This window comes from Neofelis nebulosa, chromosome 13 (genome assembly GCF_028018385.1).
Source record: "Neofelis nebulosa isolate mNeoNeb1 chromosome 13, mNeoNeb1.pri, whole genome shotgun sequence".
NCBI classification, from domain to species: Eukaryota; Metazoa; Chordata; class Mammalia; order Carnivora; family Felidae; genus Neofelis; species Neofelis nebulosa.
The window spans coordinates 2,242,125-2,260,314 of record NC_080794.1 but is presented as its reverse complement, the minus strand read 5'-3'; the positions used below and the strand labels follow the sequence as shown (position 1 = coordinate 2,260,314).

Here is an 18,190-nt window from a genome sequence, read left to right as displayed (position 1 = left end):
CCTGAGTGTGACCCTTCTTTTCTGTCCTCAGAGACACCGTCTCAGTTTGAGCTTTCTTTATCTCCTGCCTGGGCTCCTGCAGTCACCTCCTCACTGGGCTTCATCCCCTCCCCTGTCCCGCCCGCCTGCTCTGTTGTGGCCAGTGGCAGTCATCTCTAGAGTCAGTTTTGTGAGGCCGCACACCTACTCAGCCCCCAGTCCTCATTGCTGGCAGGGTGACGCCCCCACTGCAGAGCACGCCAGAGGCCCTTCCCCTCTGGTCCCGGCTCGCCGCAGGGCCTGGCCCCCTGTCTCTTCCTTCCCTCCACTCCCACCCAGGCACCCGCACTCTTGCCGTCCTGCCTCCCCCACCGCTGCGCACCCCCACCCCCCCGTCCAAGATGCCCTCTTTCTCTGCCACCCTCCTTCTCATTCTCCCAGACCCAGCTCAGTTGTCACTTGCCCTCCTGGTGAAGCCTGTCCCGGTGTCCCAGGCTCAGTTAGGTGTTCCTTCCTCTTTATTCCCAGAGACTCTTACTTGTATCTCTCTTGTAGCTCTTAGTTTATATTCTAATAACCTGGTTAAGTAATTGGCTTTCTAACTAGACTGAGTTCTTCGAGGACAGAGAGAGTGATTTGCTCGGCTTTGTGTCCCCTGTGCCTCACCCTGCCCCCGGCACATAGTAGGCGCTCAATACATGTTTGTTGAATTGAAAACGTAGTTGTAAAAAAACTCAGAAGATCTAGACTGTGCCAGGGCCAGAAGCCTAATGAAGAGTAGTCTTTCACATTTAAGTGTTAACATTTATCTGTTCTCATCCTTCCGCTGAGCAGTACAGTCAGTGGGACTCCTTAATGAGTAGGTTGTTGTCCCCGTTGTCACCTGAGAAAGGTTTGAAAGCCCGCCCCTCCTACCCTGCTGCCTCCTACAGAGAAAATCAAGAAGCAGGGAATGAATGATTTTTTTTAGAAAAGAATTAGGATTATGTGCCTACCAAATCACTAAATATTTATTGAGTGCCTACCATGTGCAAGGCATTTGACATGTTAGTAGTTTTTGTGCTATGAATTATCTAATCGGGTGTGAAATACACAGAAGTTTTAAAGTCTTTCTCTTGAAAGCCTTCAGAGATCCTTTGTAGCCACTAACTTAAGTAAGACACATCTTTTCCTTGGGAAATGTGTGAAATGTCTTCATCATTTTTTATCACAGTAAATAATCAAGTCATAATGGAGAGCACACTGAATACAGTGTAAGCCCAGGATGTTTACTGGGAAGCAGACTGGTGCATTGTAGTAACAGTTTCCAGAGGATTCCACAGCGGCCAGGTGCACTGTGCGTTCCCGGCAGGCTGCTCCCTAGAGCGTAACACCCGTGCCGCCTTCTCACTCCGTCAGCCACAGACCCGGAGTTGTGCTGGCAGAAAACTAGGTCCCCCCAGATGCCCCCACCTCAAGGTCTCTGTTTTGTTTTACTGTATCTTTTTCCTATAGATCATGAGATTCATTCACAGAGTCCATCTAGGAGCCTTGGTGCTTTTTGTCTTTTTTTAATGAACAATCTCACTTTGGGCTTGCTTTTTTGTCTCTTTCACTGGTTCAGTTTAAATGCTGCTAGTTTGATCATTTAAAATTGTATACAGCTAGTAGGCTTACTTTTATTCCACAAGGCCTTTGTTGATTAAAGAAATGATATTGACACAAAGGTGATATCGTTACCTGATGAAGTAGATGGAGGGAAGCCGTTTCCCCGTTCTGAAAGGGGAGAAACTTGCAAGGCTCTGTTATTGCCCACAGCAGAGCATTTGTTTACTGTTGAAATCAAATCCTCCTGACTCAGTTTGTCAGACTCTCTACCTCTTTTTGTGAAGTCCTCATATTAAAAAAGGAAAATCGCTCCAAGACCGTGTACGTTATATATTTAAGTCCATTAGTGATTTAAGTGAAACTCAATTTTAATAGTCATGCACATGACATAATTTCCCATATACTTTTTTCAGGAAGCTATTGAGTCCTTCAAAGAAGCCTTGAAGCAGAAAGTTGATTTTATTGACGCGTACAAAAGTCTGGGACAGGCCTATAGGTAAGAAAAGGAACAGTAGTCAGGGTAGGAGGGAGGGTGTAGAGTGGGGAGACAAGAGAGCCTCACATTAATAGTGATATTTTATTAAAAAAAACTTTTTTAATCTTTATTCTTGAGAGAGAGAGGGTGTGAGCAGGGGAGAAGCATAAAGAGAGGGAGACACAGAATCTGAAGCAGGCAGGCTCCAGGCTCCGAGCTGTCAGTACAAAGCCCGACATGGGGCTCGAACTCACGAACCACAAGATCATGACCTGAGGTGAAGTTGGACGCTCAACTGACTGAGCCGCCCAGGCACCCTGTCATAATAGTGATATTTTAAAAGAAATTGTATTTCTTAACCAGAAGAGATTGTCCTTCTAAATCACATAGGCATTAATATGCTTGTTGAGAGCTTCTCTGGAATATAGAAAGACCCGTGGGTCAGAGGGTATCATGACGTATATATCATCTTTTAAAACGACTTTGCTTTGTATATATTGGTCTAGAAAATGTTCGTCCTTCAAAATTTATTGTTTTGAATAGCAGCATTATATGCTGGTTGAGTCATAGACACTGATGCTTTTCTAGACCGTAAATAAGGTTAATTCCCACATCACTGTGATTCGTTTGAAGATTCCTTGATTAAAAGGTTGGAAAATTATGCTGCATAGGATGATATCGATGACCATCAATATGATCAACTATGATATACAGTCACTGTGCATCTCTATCAGGAGTGAGAAGTTGTGTTTTGACCCTGGCATCCTGACTCCTGGTGTCACCCTGACCAGTAGAGCTACTTTGACTTTTGGCTTTCAAAAATCTTTACAGTCTGACCTGAAAAGGAGATTGCATGGCTTGACGGAAGGGCTCGGGATTCAGGAGTCAAGAGATTCGGTTCTGGTTCCAGATGGTCCATTCCACACTTGTGTCTCCTCACCTTCCCTGAGCGTCAGGGTTCTCCCTTACGAGGTTCTGTGAAAGTTAGGAAAGAGACAGTAACCGAGATCCTTGTCAGAGCTGTTAGTCACCTCCCCCAGGAAGGATTGAATTCAAGAGCTTATTTATCTGATGCAGTCATTGGAGAAGGTCTCTTACCACTAACTTGAAGAAAGTGTCTTTGCATTCGTTTTTAATTTAAATGATGATATTTATCCTTGCTGTCCCACAGAATGGTTGGGGACATATGTTGAAAACAGATTTGAAAGCACCTAGAGTAACCAGTAAAGTGATATGTAAATGTAAATGGGTAGTATATTTTTAAAAAATATTATTTACAAAAAATAGACACATGGCATGTTTTTAAGGTGTTTTTGTTATTTGTAAAAAATTTGATAGGTAAAAGAAGCCTAATAATATTTCTACTCTGAAATGATTACTATCCTAAAATATACTTTCTTTCTGATGTTTTAAATTACAAAATGATTTACTGGATTTTAAGGGAAGTAACTTCTGTGACAGGAAAAATACAATTTTCGGCCTATGAATTTGATTTAGAATGATATACCTATGTATGATTGTAACCTACAAACTCCCCCCCCCACCCCCCACCCCCCCACCCCCCGCAAAGGAGAACCATGATTTTATCTAAATACTAAAATCTACACATAGTTTTTTTAAGGGTCGGAGCTCGTCATGAATTGGGGAAAAGGATTTGAATAAGCACTTGCTTTTGGAAAGCAATAAATTCATTTTCCCCAAAGAATTTCAAGGGCTTTGTGGTTATCCTGCAGTCGAGTAAAATTTGGGAAAAGTAAGTGAGATGTGATGTGTCAAAGTGAAAAGTGGTAAAATAGAAAAGGGAATCCCTATCAAGGTGTCTGATTCTCATATGGGACTGCAATTCTGAGGCTAACTTGTTCTGTGTGTTTACTGAAACGTTCTGCACTGTGCTCATAACTGTTGTCAAATACCTAGAGAACTGGGCAATTTTGAAGCCGCCACCGAGAGCTTTCAGAAGGCGCTGTTGCTCAACCAAAATCACGTACAGACCCTGCAGCTGCGGGGAATGATGCTCTATCACCACGGCAGCCTGCAGGAGGCCCTCAAGAACTTCAAGGTGAGCATCCATAAGTGAGAAGCACTGTAGCAGCTCGTGGAGTCTTTTTCTTTTCTTTTTCTTTCTTTCTTTTTTTTTTTTTTTAACTGTTTATTGACTTTGAGAGAGGGAGAGGGAGAGAGAGAATCCCAAGCAGGCTCCACGCTGTCGGTGCAGAGCCTAATGCAGGGCTCGATGCCACGAACTGCATGGATCGTGATGTGTGCCCAAATCAAGAGTCAGACACTCGACTGACTGAGCCACCCAGGCACCCCTGGGATCATTCTGCAACAAAATTTAGTGAAATGACTAGAGAGAAGGGCAAGGTAATGTTTATACCCTCGCAAAAAGAAAGAGAAAAAAACCACTGCTGTGTCCTAGAGACTGATTTACAGAGCATGCGTTTGGTCGGATTTAGCCTGGAGGGAAAGCCCTTCTAATTCCAGATTGAAGAATAAAGCACTTAAGAGTTATCTGCAATTGTATTGAAACTAATGGGGCGTTTTCTCCCTCCATGCCTCAGCGATGTCTGCAGCTAGAACCCTATAATGAGGTGTGCCAGTATATGAAAGGACTCAGCCATGTTGCGATGGGACAGTTTTACGAAGGAATAAAAGCACAAACTAAAGTTATGCTAAATGATCCTCTTCCAGGCCAGAAGGCTAGCCCAGAGTATCTGAAAGTGAAATATCTCCGAGGTAAGTCACAAAATTGCTGAAGCATTGAATTTGGATGCTCAGAGCCACATAAATCATATTGCTTGTCGCTTGTGAGGTATGAGACAGCTGAGTCTCGAAGGCACTAGGAAACATGAACACGGCCATCCCTTGGTGGACTAGATAAGACCCCTGTCTTCTAGAGACCAGTCGCGTACTTTGTCTATCACTTCCTATGGAATTTTTTTTCTCTTTAATGTTAAAAAAGTTAAAAAAATTTTACTCAAGTCAAAAGAAACCTATTTTGAGCTAAACGTGACAACCATCTGGGTATGGGATGGGTCTCATTACACCTGGTCTGGAGACATAGGAGTAATAGGAAAGTAACATTTTCTGAGGTTTTTGTTGTTAAATGTAAACTTGGTAGCTTTGACGTATCTCCTTCATGTCAGAATTCTCACCTACTTTGGAGATATTCAGTTGGGATGAGGAAGAAAGCAAATCTTTGTGTCATCTTTTGATTAGGCAGAATCTCACCTTTTCTCTGCCATATAAAACTATATTTTTGTTTTGTTGTTTTTTTGTTTTGTTCCAAAATGGATTTGTTTTTTATTGAAGCATACTTAACATACAGTGTTATATTTGTTCTAGGCACACGGTGCAATGATTTGACGATTCTGTATACTTTCAGTGCTCATCACGATATAACATTTTTGTTGTTCGTGCAGAGCTCAGATCTTTACTCCCCTTTTTCCTCTTTCCTTTGTCATCAAAAACCCTCTCATACCACTACTGCCCAACTGTAAAAATTTATGAGCCCTGCAGTTTTAAGTTTTTAGTAGTCACGTTAAAAAAAGTAAAAATAAACAGGTGGAATTCATTTTATAATACATTTTATTTGATGTGGTGTATGCATAGTATCAGTTCAACATGTAATTATTATGAAAACATTATTTGTTAGTATCATTAGATATTTTACATTATTTTTTTTACTAAGTTTTTGAAATGTGTATATTTTATATTTACACATCTTATACTTACATCTTTATACTTACATTGGATGTTAAATTTTTATTGGAAGTTCTTTCGTCAAATACCTTTTTTTTTGTCAAAAACTTTTTTTTCTTAAGTTTTTTAGAGTGTGGGGAGGGGCAGCGAGAGAGGGAGAGAGAGAATCCCCAAGCATTCTCCTCAGTGCCAGCATGGAGCTTGACGTCGGGATGGGACTCACGAAACCGTGAGATCATGAGCTGAGCCAAAGTCAAGAGTCTGATGCTTAACTGGCTGAGCCACCCAGGCGCCCCGAATTTTTGTTGGAAATTCTTAATTTGAAGTCTAAATTTTAAATTTTAAATTTTAAATTTAAAAGTAAAATTTAAAGTTGAAAAGTAGGTTCATACATGGGAGTTGTTCCAAATAGACTAAAGTTTTCTAATAATTGACTCAAATATCAGGTTTTAGGTTTAGAGTAATTAAATTAACATTTAAAATACAGTTTCTTGGTTACACTGGCCACATTTTAAGTGTTCACTAGCTAGGTGGCTGGGGGCTGCCTACTGGACAGCATAGCTCCTCACTGTAAATTACAGTTTCCTCTTGTTTCTCGGGTTAGTAGAACATGGGAGCTGTAGATTGAAGGAGGGGCACTCCATGTCCTGGTCTTTTTCTGCACTGCTTCCGTAGAGATAAGCAGCAGTCAGTTGATGAAATCATGTACATGGTCAGTTGATTTATATCAGTTGACAGAAAACCAGGCTCCAACACTGAACTTGGATTCTCAGACTCTGCAGCTAAAAAGTGAGATTTTTGATGGTGTCCATGGAAGGATGATTAAAATTTAGCCAAAGTGGACCCTGATTGACTGGCTTATATTTGACCCTGGTAACTTGAGTTACCCTGTATCATGTGATGATAGCGACTTTCTAAAATTTGGAGCCACCCTTTAGGATTCTGGGAATTAACAGTTTGTCACAGAGCAGTTGTATGACAGCCAGCAAGAAGAAATACTTCTGGAGCGATATTTGGGGGCGTGTGTCCGATGTGGGTGTGTCAGATCTCGTCTCATACCTGCAGAGTATTCTCGGTATCTTCATGCACACCTCGATACTCCCCTTACGGAATATAACATTGATGTGGATCTGCCTGGAAGCTTTAAAGACCACTGGGCTAAAAATCTGCCTTTCCTCATAGAAGATTATGAAGAGCAGCCAGGGTTACAGCCCCACATAAAGTAAGTGCTTTAAATAAAATGACTTTTTTCAAGACTGAACTATAAGCTTATCATGATATCTCTTGCTCAGTAAACGGCTTTCTACCCACGTCTCTCAAGTATTTATTTTTGGATTTGATATGTCTGCAAATAGTTTAGTTTATATGGCACCTTGAAACTTACCTTTGGATATCATCTCTCCTGCTAGCCTGGCCTTCCCTGCTAATTTTATGCAATCTTCAAACTTCAAATGTACTTACTGGCAGTTTTTGATATGCATTATTATTACCATGTTAGTTTTTATTTATTTTATTTTATTTTTGAGAGAGACGGAGCATGAGCATGAGCAGGGGAGGGGCAGAGAGAGAGGGAGACACGATCTGAAACGGGCTCCAGGCTCCCAGCTGTCAGCAGAGAGCCCGACGTGGGGCTCAAACCCACGAACCGTGAGATTATGACCTGAGCTGAAGTCAGACGCTTAACCTGCTGAGCCACCCAGATGCCCCACCATGTTACTTTTAAAACAAATTACTTAAAGCCAGAAGTTTGAAATTACACTGCTGGTCAACTACTGCTTGCATTATGGCAAAACATTCAGGCTAAAGGGCTATCCCATTACAAAAACAATTAGATCAGAAATTAATTCCTGGGAGTCTAGCAGTGCCTTAAAAATTAAGAAAAATCTGCAAAGATCGATCCCCTCATGCTGTAAAAAGAAAGACAAGCTGGGGTGGGGTGGGGGTTGTTGGTGGCAGATTCAAACTAGAGTGGTGAATGATAAGCACATTTGAAAAGCAAAAAGTGTCCTGGAGGTAAAGGCATGTAACAGCCACTACAGTGGGAGGCCTTAAGGTCTAAGCAAGATAGGCTTGCTAAACTTTTTCAAGGAGCTAAAGCAGCCCCATATTGGGGGACGATATTCACAGGATCTCAACAAGAGCAAATGCAAACCTGCGTGGAAAGAAAGTAGTGCCAATTTGGGGTCCAAGTATTTCCGCAGATTAAGATCATTAGAATGAGAGTCAAAAACCAAGATCACCAAAACCATATGTCAAAATCAACAGGAATAACAAACAACAGACTTAGACTCTCAAGGGCTTCAAGTATTGGAATTGTTGAATACAGTCTCTGACACCAAATGAAATTGTTGAGAGAAATTATGAAGAAATCAGAAACATGAGCAAGAAATAAGAGATTATCAAAAATGACCAGGCAGATTAAAAATAAATTGGAAGCTTTAAGAATAGAAAATACTGAAATGAAGAATTCAGTATGTAAGCTTAACAGCAAATTAGACATAGGTGAGAAAAACTTGTTTAATTGGAAGGTGGAGCATTAGGAATTAATCTAAACTGTGGCACAGAGAGTCCAGGTGTTAGAAAACATGATATAGAAGATGTGGAAGATGTAAGAATGTCTAGCATATATCTGATTGAAATCTTGGGAGAAGAGAATGGAGGAGAGGCAGTTTTTGAAGAAATAATAGCTAACAATTTCCCAGAACTAAGGAAATATAAATCCATAGATTTTTTTTTAAGTTGCATAAATGACAAGAAATCCATATCCAGACATACCATAAGTAATAGGAGAACACATAAGGAGAAAATTTTTTAAACAGAAAAATCCTATCACCTTCTTATGGTCAATAATTGGACTGACTATAAACCCCTCAACATCAAAATGGCAGTGAGAAGATAATAGACTATCTTCAAAGTGCTGCAAGAAAAAAAATAACTTTCAACCTAAAGTTCTGTACCCAGCAAAACTATCTTTTATGAATATAGACCAAATAAATATATATTCCATAATCAAAAACTGAACTAACCATCACCTGCCATTCACTAAAAATCTCTTAAGGAATGTAATTAAAGAAAAAGGTAGTTGGCCACAGGCAAAATTTGAGATACAAGAAGGAATAACGAGAAAAGAAAAATGGTAAGCATGATAAATTGGTAAGTCTAAATAAGTATTGTCTATTTAAAATAATGCCTGGTTTGGGGGCTTTATAAAATGGATAGAAATAAAATACTGGGAACAATAGCAAGTAAGTTGAGAGACAGTAAGAATTAAGTATGCTGAGGGAATATGAGTTAAATATTATGTTGAAGCTTTAAATTATACATAAATATTTAAAATACTAGAATGAGTACTAAAAGTTAGAAACAAAGTGTATAGCTTCTATATTAGTGGACGAGTAAAAAAATAAAAAATAAAGTCTACAATCAACCAGAAAAGAGGGGAAAGAGAGGAAGCATAAAAAATAGGGCAAATAAAAAGAAAAAAGTAAGAATAGGTTGAAATAAACCAGGTATATTAATAATGACAATCAATATAAATGGATTTTTAAATGTCAAAAGACAGACATAGTTGGATTTGAATTTTTTTTTTTAATGTTGATTTATTTTTGAGAGAGAGGGACAGAGCACGAATCTGGGAGGGGCCGAGAGAGAGGGAGACACAGAATCTGAAGCAGGCTCCAGGCTCTGAGCTGTCAGCACAGAGCCCGATGAGGAGCTCAAACCCACGAACTGCGAGATCATGACCTGAGCCCAAGTTGGACGCTTAACCTCTGAGCCACCCAGGCACCCCTGACTGTTTTAAAAATCCAGTTAAATGCTTTCTACAAGAGACATGTAATGCCTAAGGACACAGAAAGATTGAAAGTAAAGGGATGGAAAGAATTCTACATGGGAAACACTAAAAGATTCCTGATGTAGGTATGTTTATATTAATGGATTTAAAATTTGTTTTAATTACTAAGAACAAAGATTGTTATTACATAAGGACAGAGGTTCAAATCACCAGGAAAGATGTAAATTTAAACTTATATACACCTACTAAAATAACTTTACAAACTGATAGAAATACACAGAGAAATCAATAGATTCAGTATCCTAATGAGAGATTCTAATTTTTGATCAGTCACACACACACACACAAAACTAGTAAAGATTTAGACTTTCTGGGGGCGCCTGGGTGGCTCAGTCGGTTGGGCGTCCAACTTCGGCTCAGGTCATGATCTCGCGGTCCGTGAGTTCGAGCCCCGCGACGGGCTCTGTGCTGACACCTCAGAGCCTGGAGCCTGTTTCAGATTCTGTGTCTCCCTGTCTCTCTGACCCTCCCCCGTTTATGCTCTGTCTCTCTCTGTCTCAAAAATAAATAAACGTTAAAAAAAAAAAAAAAAAGAAAGAAAATACAAAGCTAAGCTTTAGGCAGGCTTCTTTAAAAAAAAAAAAAAAAGAAAAAAAAAATAGACTTTCTGAACGTCATGATTAACAGACTTGGCCTATCATTCTGCTATAGAACTGTGTACCCAATAATCAAAGAATACATAGTCTTTTCAAGTACACTTTGGTCATTTATAAAGACTGACCACTTACTTATATTTAAATACATTTCAAATAACTGGTGCCATAGTAGATTATGGTAAAATTTTCATTATTTGGAAATTTAAAAGCACACATATTAAAATATAGATTAAAGATAAAATCCACTCTGGAAATTTGAATATACTTTAAAAACAAAAAAAGATGAAAACTCCACATACCAATACTTGTGGAAGCAGTGAGACCATTATTGTATGAAACGTTAATATCTTTAGATGTTATACTAAAGGGGAGCCGAGGTGGCTCGATCGTTGAGTGTCTGACTCTTGATTTTGGCGCAGGTCATGATCCCGGGGTTGTGGGGTTGAACCCCATGTTGGGCTCCGTGCTAAGCATGGAGCCTGCTTAAGATTCTCTCTGTCTCTCTCTCCCTCTACTCCTCTCCTGCTCACAGAATCTAGAATAGAATAGAATAGAATAGAATAGAATAGAATAGAATAGGATACCAGAAAAAACAAGCTAATAGATAAGTATAAAAATTAAGAAGTAGGAAAAACAGCAAAGAAAGCAGAAGGAAAAATAAAGCTGAGGAAAGAAATTAATGAAAACTAAATGTAAACCAGACTTTTATCAAAGGTAAAACTTTGTCTTTTTTTACTAATAGAAATTTCTGGTCAGATTTTTTTTTTTAAAGAAAATAACTAAAAATCTCAAACTTAGAAATTATAAAAAGAAAAATAACTACAGATGTGCCAATATTAAAATGCTGAGGATGCCATGAAAATTTACATGCACATAAATTTAAACACAAAAAATAAATGGACTAATTCCTAGAAAGTCACAATTTGTCAAACTGACTTGAGAAGAAATAAAAAACCTGAATAGTTCTATAATTATTAAAGATATCGAATTGGTATTTATTTTATTTAATTTTTTTAATGTTTACTTATTTTTGAGAGAGAGAGTATGTGCACACACAAGTTGAGGAGGGGCAGAGAGAGAGGAAGACCGAGGATCCAAAGTGGGCTCCAAGCTGACAGCAGAGAGCCTTCCCCATTGCGGGTCTTGAACTCATGAACCCTGAGGTCATGACCTGAGCTGAAGTCAGACGCTTGACTGACTGAGCCACCCAGGTGCCCCTTGAATTGGTATTTAAAAATATCCCCACTTAAACCAAAATCACCAAACCCAAATGGTATCACAGAAGTATTCTATCAAACTTTTAGGAGACTAGAAGGTTAGTATTCCCAAATCATTTTGTGAGGCTAATAGAACAATGATCCCAAATCTGACGAGTATTGTACATGAAAGGAAAATTAGGGGCCATTCTTACTCTTTTTAAATTTTTTTTAAAGTTTTTTTTTTTAACGTTTTTTATTTATTTTTGGGACAGAGAGAGACAGAGCATGAACGGGGGAGGGGCAGAGAGAGAGGGAGACACAGAATCGGAAACAGGCTCCAGGCTCCGAGCCATCAGCCCAGAGCCCGACGCGGGGCTCGAACTCACGGACCGCGAGATCGTGACCTGGCTGAAGTCAGACGCTTAACCGACTGCGCCACCCAGGCGCCCCGGGCCATTCTTACTCTTAAGTGTGGATGTAAGAATCCTAAACAAAATACTGGTAAACCAAACTCACCTGTGTATAGGAAAGATACTATCATGCCAAATTGGGTTTTTCCTAGGAATAAAAAGGGGATCTAATTCAGAAGATGTATAAATATAATTTCCAGTTAATCGATTAAAGGAGAAAAACCACACTAATTATGCCAAAAGAGAAAACCAAGTAGAAGAAAAAAAATAACCATCTACACTTAAAGAAAAAAAATTCATCTGGAAAACCACAGTACAATAGTCCTCCCCTCTTATGTGTAGGGGATATGTCCCAAGACCCCCAGTGGATGCCTGAAACTGTGGATAGTACTGAACCCTATGTATACAGTTTACTTTTGAACATCTTGTGGGTTTGGACAGTTATAATAGGGTACATAATAGAAGCTATATGCCATTTAAAACTTATTGTTTATTTCTAGAATTTTTTATTTAATATTTTTGTGCTGCACAGGATCCCAGGTGACTGAAACTTCAGAAAGCAAAACAACGGATGGGGTTGGGGGGCACTACTGTATTTTCTTAGCCTGATAAGTGATAACTATCATAAACCTACAGCAAACATCATTTTAATTAATAAAGTGTTAGATATAATCACATTAAAATCAGGAGCAAGACCAAAAAGTCTAAAATCATTGCTTCTCTTCAGCAGGGAAGTAGAGGCTTTAGATAATGCATAACAGAAGACAAATCAAATTTATATAGATTTGCAGATTGCATGATTTATTTACAAAAAAATATCCATAAACGAATTACAAGAAGTGGTAATTTCACAAGGTGGTTGATTGTAATTAATGTACTTATAAAAATAACTTGCATTTCTGTATACTAGCAACAAACAAACATACCATTTATAATAGCAGTAAGTACTTAGGAATGTATCTTACAGATGATATGCAAGACCTGTATGGAAATCATTATAAAACTTTATTGGAAGTTACTAAGAGAAAACAAAGAGAAATACTATGTTCAAGAATAAGAAATTCAGTAGTATCGATGGGTCAGTTCTCTGCAAATTAATTCTAGAATCAATAAAATGTGATTCCAAATCCCAACAGTTTTTTGAGGAACTTGATAAACTAATTATATAAATTGCATGGAAGAACAAAGAACCAAGAGTAATCAGGATACTCCTGAAGAAGATGATGCCAAGGCTTGGAGGGGAGGCCTCTTACTCTACCAGACAGCGAGGCTTAAGATAGCAATGAAGACAGAGTGATATTGGAGCAGGGGTGGCCAGGTAGACCAAAGGAGTACGATAGAGAGCTTAGAAGCATTTATCTAGAGAGCCTAGATTTTTTTTTTTTTTTTTTTTTTTGTAATTTTAGAGCACAAGTGGGAGAGAGGGGCAGAGGAAAAAAGAGAATCTTAAGCCAGCTCCACATCTAGCATGGAGCCTGACACGGAGTTCGATCCCATGGCCCTGGACGTTTAACCCACTGAGCCACCCAACCGCCCCTAGAGAGCCTGGATATATGGCAAAGGTGGACCACAGATCAGAGAGGAACTCATCAGCATGTGGGAGTGCTACAATTAGGTTGTCATATGGATAAAAATAAAATGGATATTTATGATAGTGTAGATGCGATCCAGTTCTGGACAGATGAAAATCTTAAATATGAATGGTAAAATTTTTTTAAAGTTTAAGAGAAAATAGAAGTGAATAGTTCCATGATTTTAAGGTAGAAAAGGATTTCTTAATGCACATAAAGCATAGACCTTAGAAAGACTGATAAATTAGACTATGTCGAACCTAAGAAGTGCTGTTCAACAAAAGATACCATAAACAATGAAAAGATAAGTTCAAACCATGAAAGGGTACTTGAAACCTATAAACTGATTATCCAAAATTAGTATCCAGAATTTATGAAAAATTTCCACCAATTAAAAAGTAAAAGTCAAACAACCAGTAAAAAATTGTGCAAAAGACATGAACAAGGGAAAGCACGAATGGCAAATAAATATGTGAAAAGATGCTGCGGTTCCTCAATACATATGATCACGTTCCTCACCCACTAGATAAGCAAATATTATGAAGTCTGATAGTAGTAATATTGACCCCAGGCGGGGGGGCAGGGGGCCAAGGAGAATATAAATGCCTGGTGAGAGTTTAAATTGCCATAACCACTTCGGCAAGCAGTTTGTCCTTATCTTATAAAACTGAACATTTGTATATCCTGCAGTCTTATGATTCTTCCACTATGTGTATTTAGAGAACCTTGTACTTGTGAACATCTCCAATGGGAGATCTGTACCAGACTGTTAACGGTAGTGTTTGTTCAGACTGAAAATCAGCCCAAATATCCATAAGCAGAAGAATGGATAAAAGTGATATGCCACACAGTGGGGTATTATAGAACATTACCAACATATAGCCTGTACAACAGTGTAGACTAATCTTAAAATATAGTGTTGAGTAAAAACAGCAAGCCAGTAAACTGCAGTGTTGTGTCATTTTCCCCATAAAGTTCGTAAGCAAAACTATAGAATATATTGTTTAGAGACATACATTTGTAATTGGTTTTTTTTTTTAAGTTTATTTATTTTGAGAGAAAGAACGGGCATGAGTTGGGGAGGGGCAGAGAGGGAGAGAGAGAATCCCAGGCAGGCTCCGCGCTGTCCGTGCAGAGCCTGACGTGGGTTTTCATCTCACAGCCGTGAGATCACGACCTGAGCCGAAGTCGGACGCGTAACCGACTGAGCCACCCAGGTGCCCTGATTGCTCTCTAGTTCTTAAAATGGGTGATAAGGTTGTATGCTTTTGTATATATCAATTATTATCTAACCAAAAGTAATAAAAAGAAGAGATTGCTCAAAGAAGTTATATATATTCTCTACCACCCCATTTTAGAGAAGTACCCATGTGCAGAAAAGCACAAACCTAGGCAGGCCTGCACTGCTGTCCCTGGAAAAGTCTGCTTGCAAGGCCGGCCCCTGGGTGGCATCTGGGAACGTGGATTTCAGGAGGGTTCCCATCATGCCCAGAACTCATAAGAGTGGCTCACTGTGTGCCAAAGCTGCTTGTACAAACAATATGATTTATGTTAAACACTTGCTTTGCCTCTGGGTATTTGGAATTTGAGTAATTCCAGGCAAAGGCTGTTTACACGATCAGCGTCTGATAAAAAACCCTGGGCACTGAGTATCTAATGAGCTTCCTGGTTAGCATTTCACACAGCAGGGAGGGGGGTTTAATCCTGAGTGTCTCCCCTGGGACAGGACCCTTGGAAGCTTGCGCCTGGTTTCCTCTGCGCTTCGCCCCCTGAGCTTTTCCCCTTTGAGGATTGTGCCTGTGTCCTGCTGTGCTAAATCACAGCCATGAGTACAACTGTGGAGTCCTGTGAGCCCTCCCAGCGGATTATGGGACCCAAGGGTGGTCTTGTGGGCCTCTACACAACCTGTAACCTAAGATTGCAAACTCTGTTACGCAGACTTCGGGCAGGTAGGCAGCCAAACAATTAATAGGCCCCAGGCCATCCCAGGTATACTTGGTCTAATGCAACCTGGGGCAGGGGTGGGGGAGAGACATAGGGCAGAGATTTGGTTGCTTGTTGATAAAGTCAGTCCATGCAGGTTATGTATCCTGGGGAGGTTTATGAAGCAAGTAATGGCCAGAAGTGCCTTCTGAATTGCACTCTAGTTACCAGTGTTACAAGCACGTGATAATAATTGCGCGCATACATGCGTAAAGATTCTTCTAATTTGTGTAAGATTGGGTGCCAAGCACTGGGGTCAAGATTCTGTGGTCATAGGTTTCTCGATCAGTTCTCCAGTGGAGGAAATGACTGCTCTTCAGGTAAAATTGGATTAGCAGACCTCTGTTGTAAAGTCCCTAATCGCGTATGTCGTGTTCCTTCCAGAGACGTGTTACATCAGAACTTTGAGAGTTATAAGCCAGAGGTACAAGAGCTGATCTGTGTAGCTGATCGTTTGGGATCCCTGATGCAGTATGAAACGCCTGGCTTCCTGCCAAACAAGAGAATACACAGAGGTATCCTGAAACCATCCGAAAACGGACAGGTTGCTGACATAAGAGCAAGAATCGTCAAACCATGTTGCGCTTAAAAAAAAAAAAAAAAAAAAAAATCATTTGTGCTAACTCATAAATCTCCATTTGATCCGGACAAAACTGTAGAGATTCATTCACACTGAATTCTGAAAGAGAGCTTCCCATGTGGCCTTGCTGCTGTCGCCACCCTGTTGATGTAGAATATGGGTCTTCAGTTGTGGCTGTGGATGCGACGGCTCGTCCACGGGAGCGGTTTGCTTAGTGTGGGAGCGAGGGAGAATTTGAATCTCCGGTTGTTTAGGAGGCAGAGCTGGGAGGAGACAGCTTCGGGGGGGTGCCTCTAATTTCCTCTGATAGATGTTAGTTTTATGAAGACTGACACGATTGTAGCGTATCTCTGGTCTTGTTAAATTACCAATACGTACAATTCTTTTTTTTTTTTAAGTTTATTTTTGAGACAGAGACAGACAGAGCATGAATGAGGGAGGGGCAGAGAGAGAGGGAGACACAGAATCAAGCAGGCTCCAGGCTCCAAGCCATCAGCCCAGAGCCCAATGCGGGGCTTGAACTCACGGACCGCGAGATCGTGACCTGAGCTGAAGTCGGACGCTTAACCAACTGAGCTACCCAGGCGCCCTACAATTCTTTTTTTATACGGTGACTCAAGTTATCACCGAGACTCTGATGTTCCGAGGGTGAACATCAGTCCCTTGGAAGTGAACTCACAAACCCTTGTTTTCTCAATATTTCCTTCTTTCAGCCATGGGCTTGGCAGCATTGGAAGTCATGCAAGCTGTACAGCGTACGTGGACCAACTCGAAAGTTCGAATGAATGGGAAAACACGGCTGATGCAGTGGAGAGACATGTTTGACATTGCAGTAAAGTGGAGACGGTAACTAATTAAACTCATGTTTAAATAAAAATAAACTAGAAGGGTTATCATTGTAAAATAATAGAAGGCTCCTCTGGGTAACAGGTGTCTTTGGCTAGTGGAGCTGACATGAGGTATCACGCAAGTCTAGGCACATCTGTACATTACGCTGTGTTCACTACAGATGTAGCTCCCATCTGTCCCACACAACACCTTTACAGTAGGACTGTGGTCCTTACGCTGTACCTTGCACCCCGTGACATATTCATTCCATTACTGGGAGCCTGCCCCTCCCACTCAGTTGACGGGTTTCGAATTCTGTTTTGATTACTAGCAATATGCCTTGTAAGTTACTTTTTCCTCTCTACAGTTTGTCGGAAATTGCTGGCATCATTATTCTTTGAAACGCCTTCAGCCGATGTTTACGAAATATAGGAACTGACTGCTCTCAAGTTTCCAAGCACGTTTTTAAGCGAAGTGTTTTAGAAAAAGCCGTCTCTTGGAAAGAACGCATTATCTGGGGTGTACCTTTGAATGAACTGTAGTGTACTGGTCCCTTGATAGTTGAAGTGTGTGCCTGGCTAACCAGCTATGGCTTAGTGGGGAGCTACTGATATTCATTGACATGAGAAAAATACTACTCTTCTAGTAAACCTATACTGACTTCCTACTGGCTCCAATTGGAACATTTATTTGGAGTTAGCAGGTTGGTGTGGCATACTTTTAGATAATGGGCCGAGTACTTGCTTTCTCCCCACTCTTTGCAAAGACTCATCCTGTTTCATTGGTAATGCTTTTGAACATTTCTAGGTTTTATAAGTCCTCCATCTTTAACAAGCTCTGGTTTACAGGATTGCTGACCCGGACCAGCCGGTGCTGTGGTTAGATCAGATGCCAGCACGAAGTCTTAGCAGAGGTTTTAACAACCACATCAATTTAATCAGGTAGGAACCCTTTGTGCATCTTTCCTGTTTGCACAGGAGTTTGTTCTAAATAGACAGGTCATGGAGACCGTGGACGAACGACCCTTGATCCTCTCCCGGGGACTTTTTGAAAAGGGCCCACACGGATTAGTTCTGTACCTGCAGGGTCCCGCCTGCACTCCTTAGAGTGAGTCCAGCTGCAGGAAGAATGAAGTGCGTGCCATGTTCCCTCTCCAGTCTCTCCTCTTAGGAAGAGACTGTGTGATAATTCAGGTGAACAAGTGTGCAAGGGAGGGGGAGCGGAAGAGATGGAGGAGAGAGTGCAGAATCAGGAGCACTGGCACCAGGTTGGAAATGGAGGAGAGCGTAGGGACCCACAGGGAGGCGGTCCCCTCTCTGGCTCAGGTGCGAGGTCCTTCCAATAGGCCAGGTGACAATAGGAGAGAAAGGAGATGGCCACATTTGGGGGCTGGCGCTTGGGGGGAAGTGCAGGGTACGGGAGTGACT

At 40.6% G+C, this 18,190-nt stretch overlaps 1 protein-coding gene across 7 annotated transcripts in view; it reads left to right on the top strand.

Moving 5' to 3' along the window:
* TTC13 (tetratricopeptide repeat domain 13) overlaps positions 1-18,190 on the top strand; it is an 83,436-nt gene that overhangs the window by 44,497 nt on the left and 20,749 nt on the right. For all 7 annotated transcript variants that reach the window (XM_058696126.1, XM_058696125.1, XM_058696124.1 and 4 more), the window contains 7 exons: positions 1,980-2,062; positions 3,959-4,100; positions 4,603-4,777; positions 6,809-6,965; positions 15,740-15,870; positions 16,649-16,781; positions 17,612-17,704. In XM_058696126.1, the coding sequence (XP_058552109.1) occupies positions 1,980-2,062; positions 3,959-4,100; positions 4,603-4,777; positions 6,809-6,965; positions 15,740-15,870; positions 16,649-16,781; positions 17,612-17,704 (914 nt within the window). The remainder of the gene's footprint in view (positions 1-1,979; positions 2,063-3,958; positions 4,101-4,602; positions 4,778-6,808; positions 6,966-15,739; positions 15,871-16,648; positions 16,782-17,611; positions 17,705-18,190) is intronic.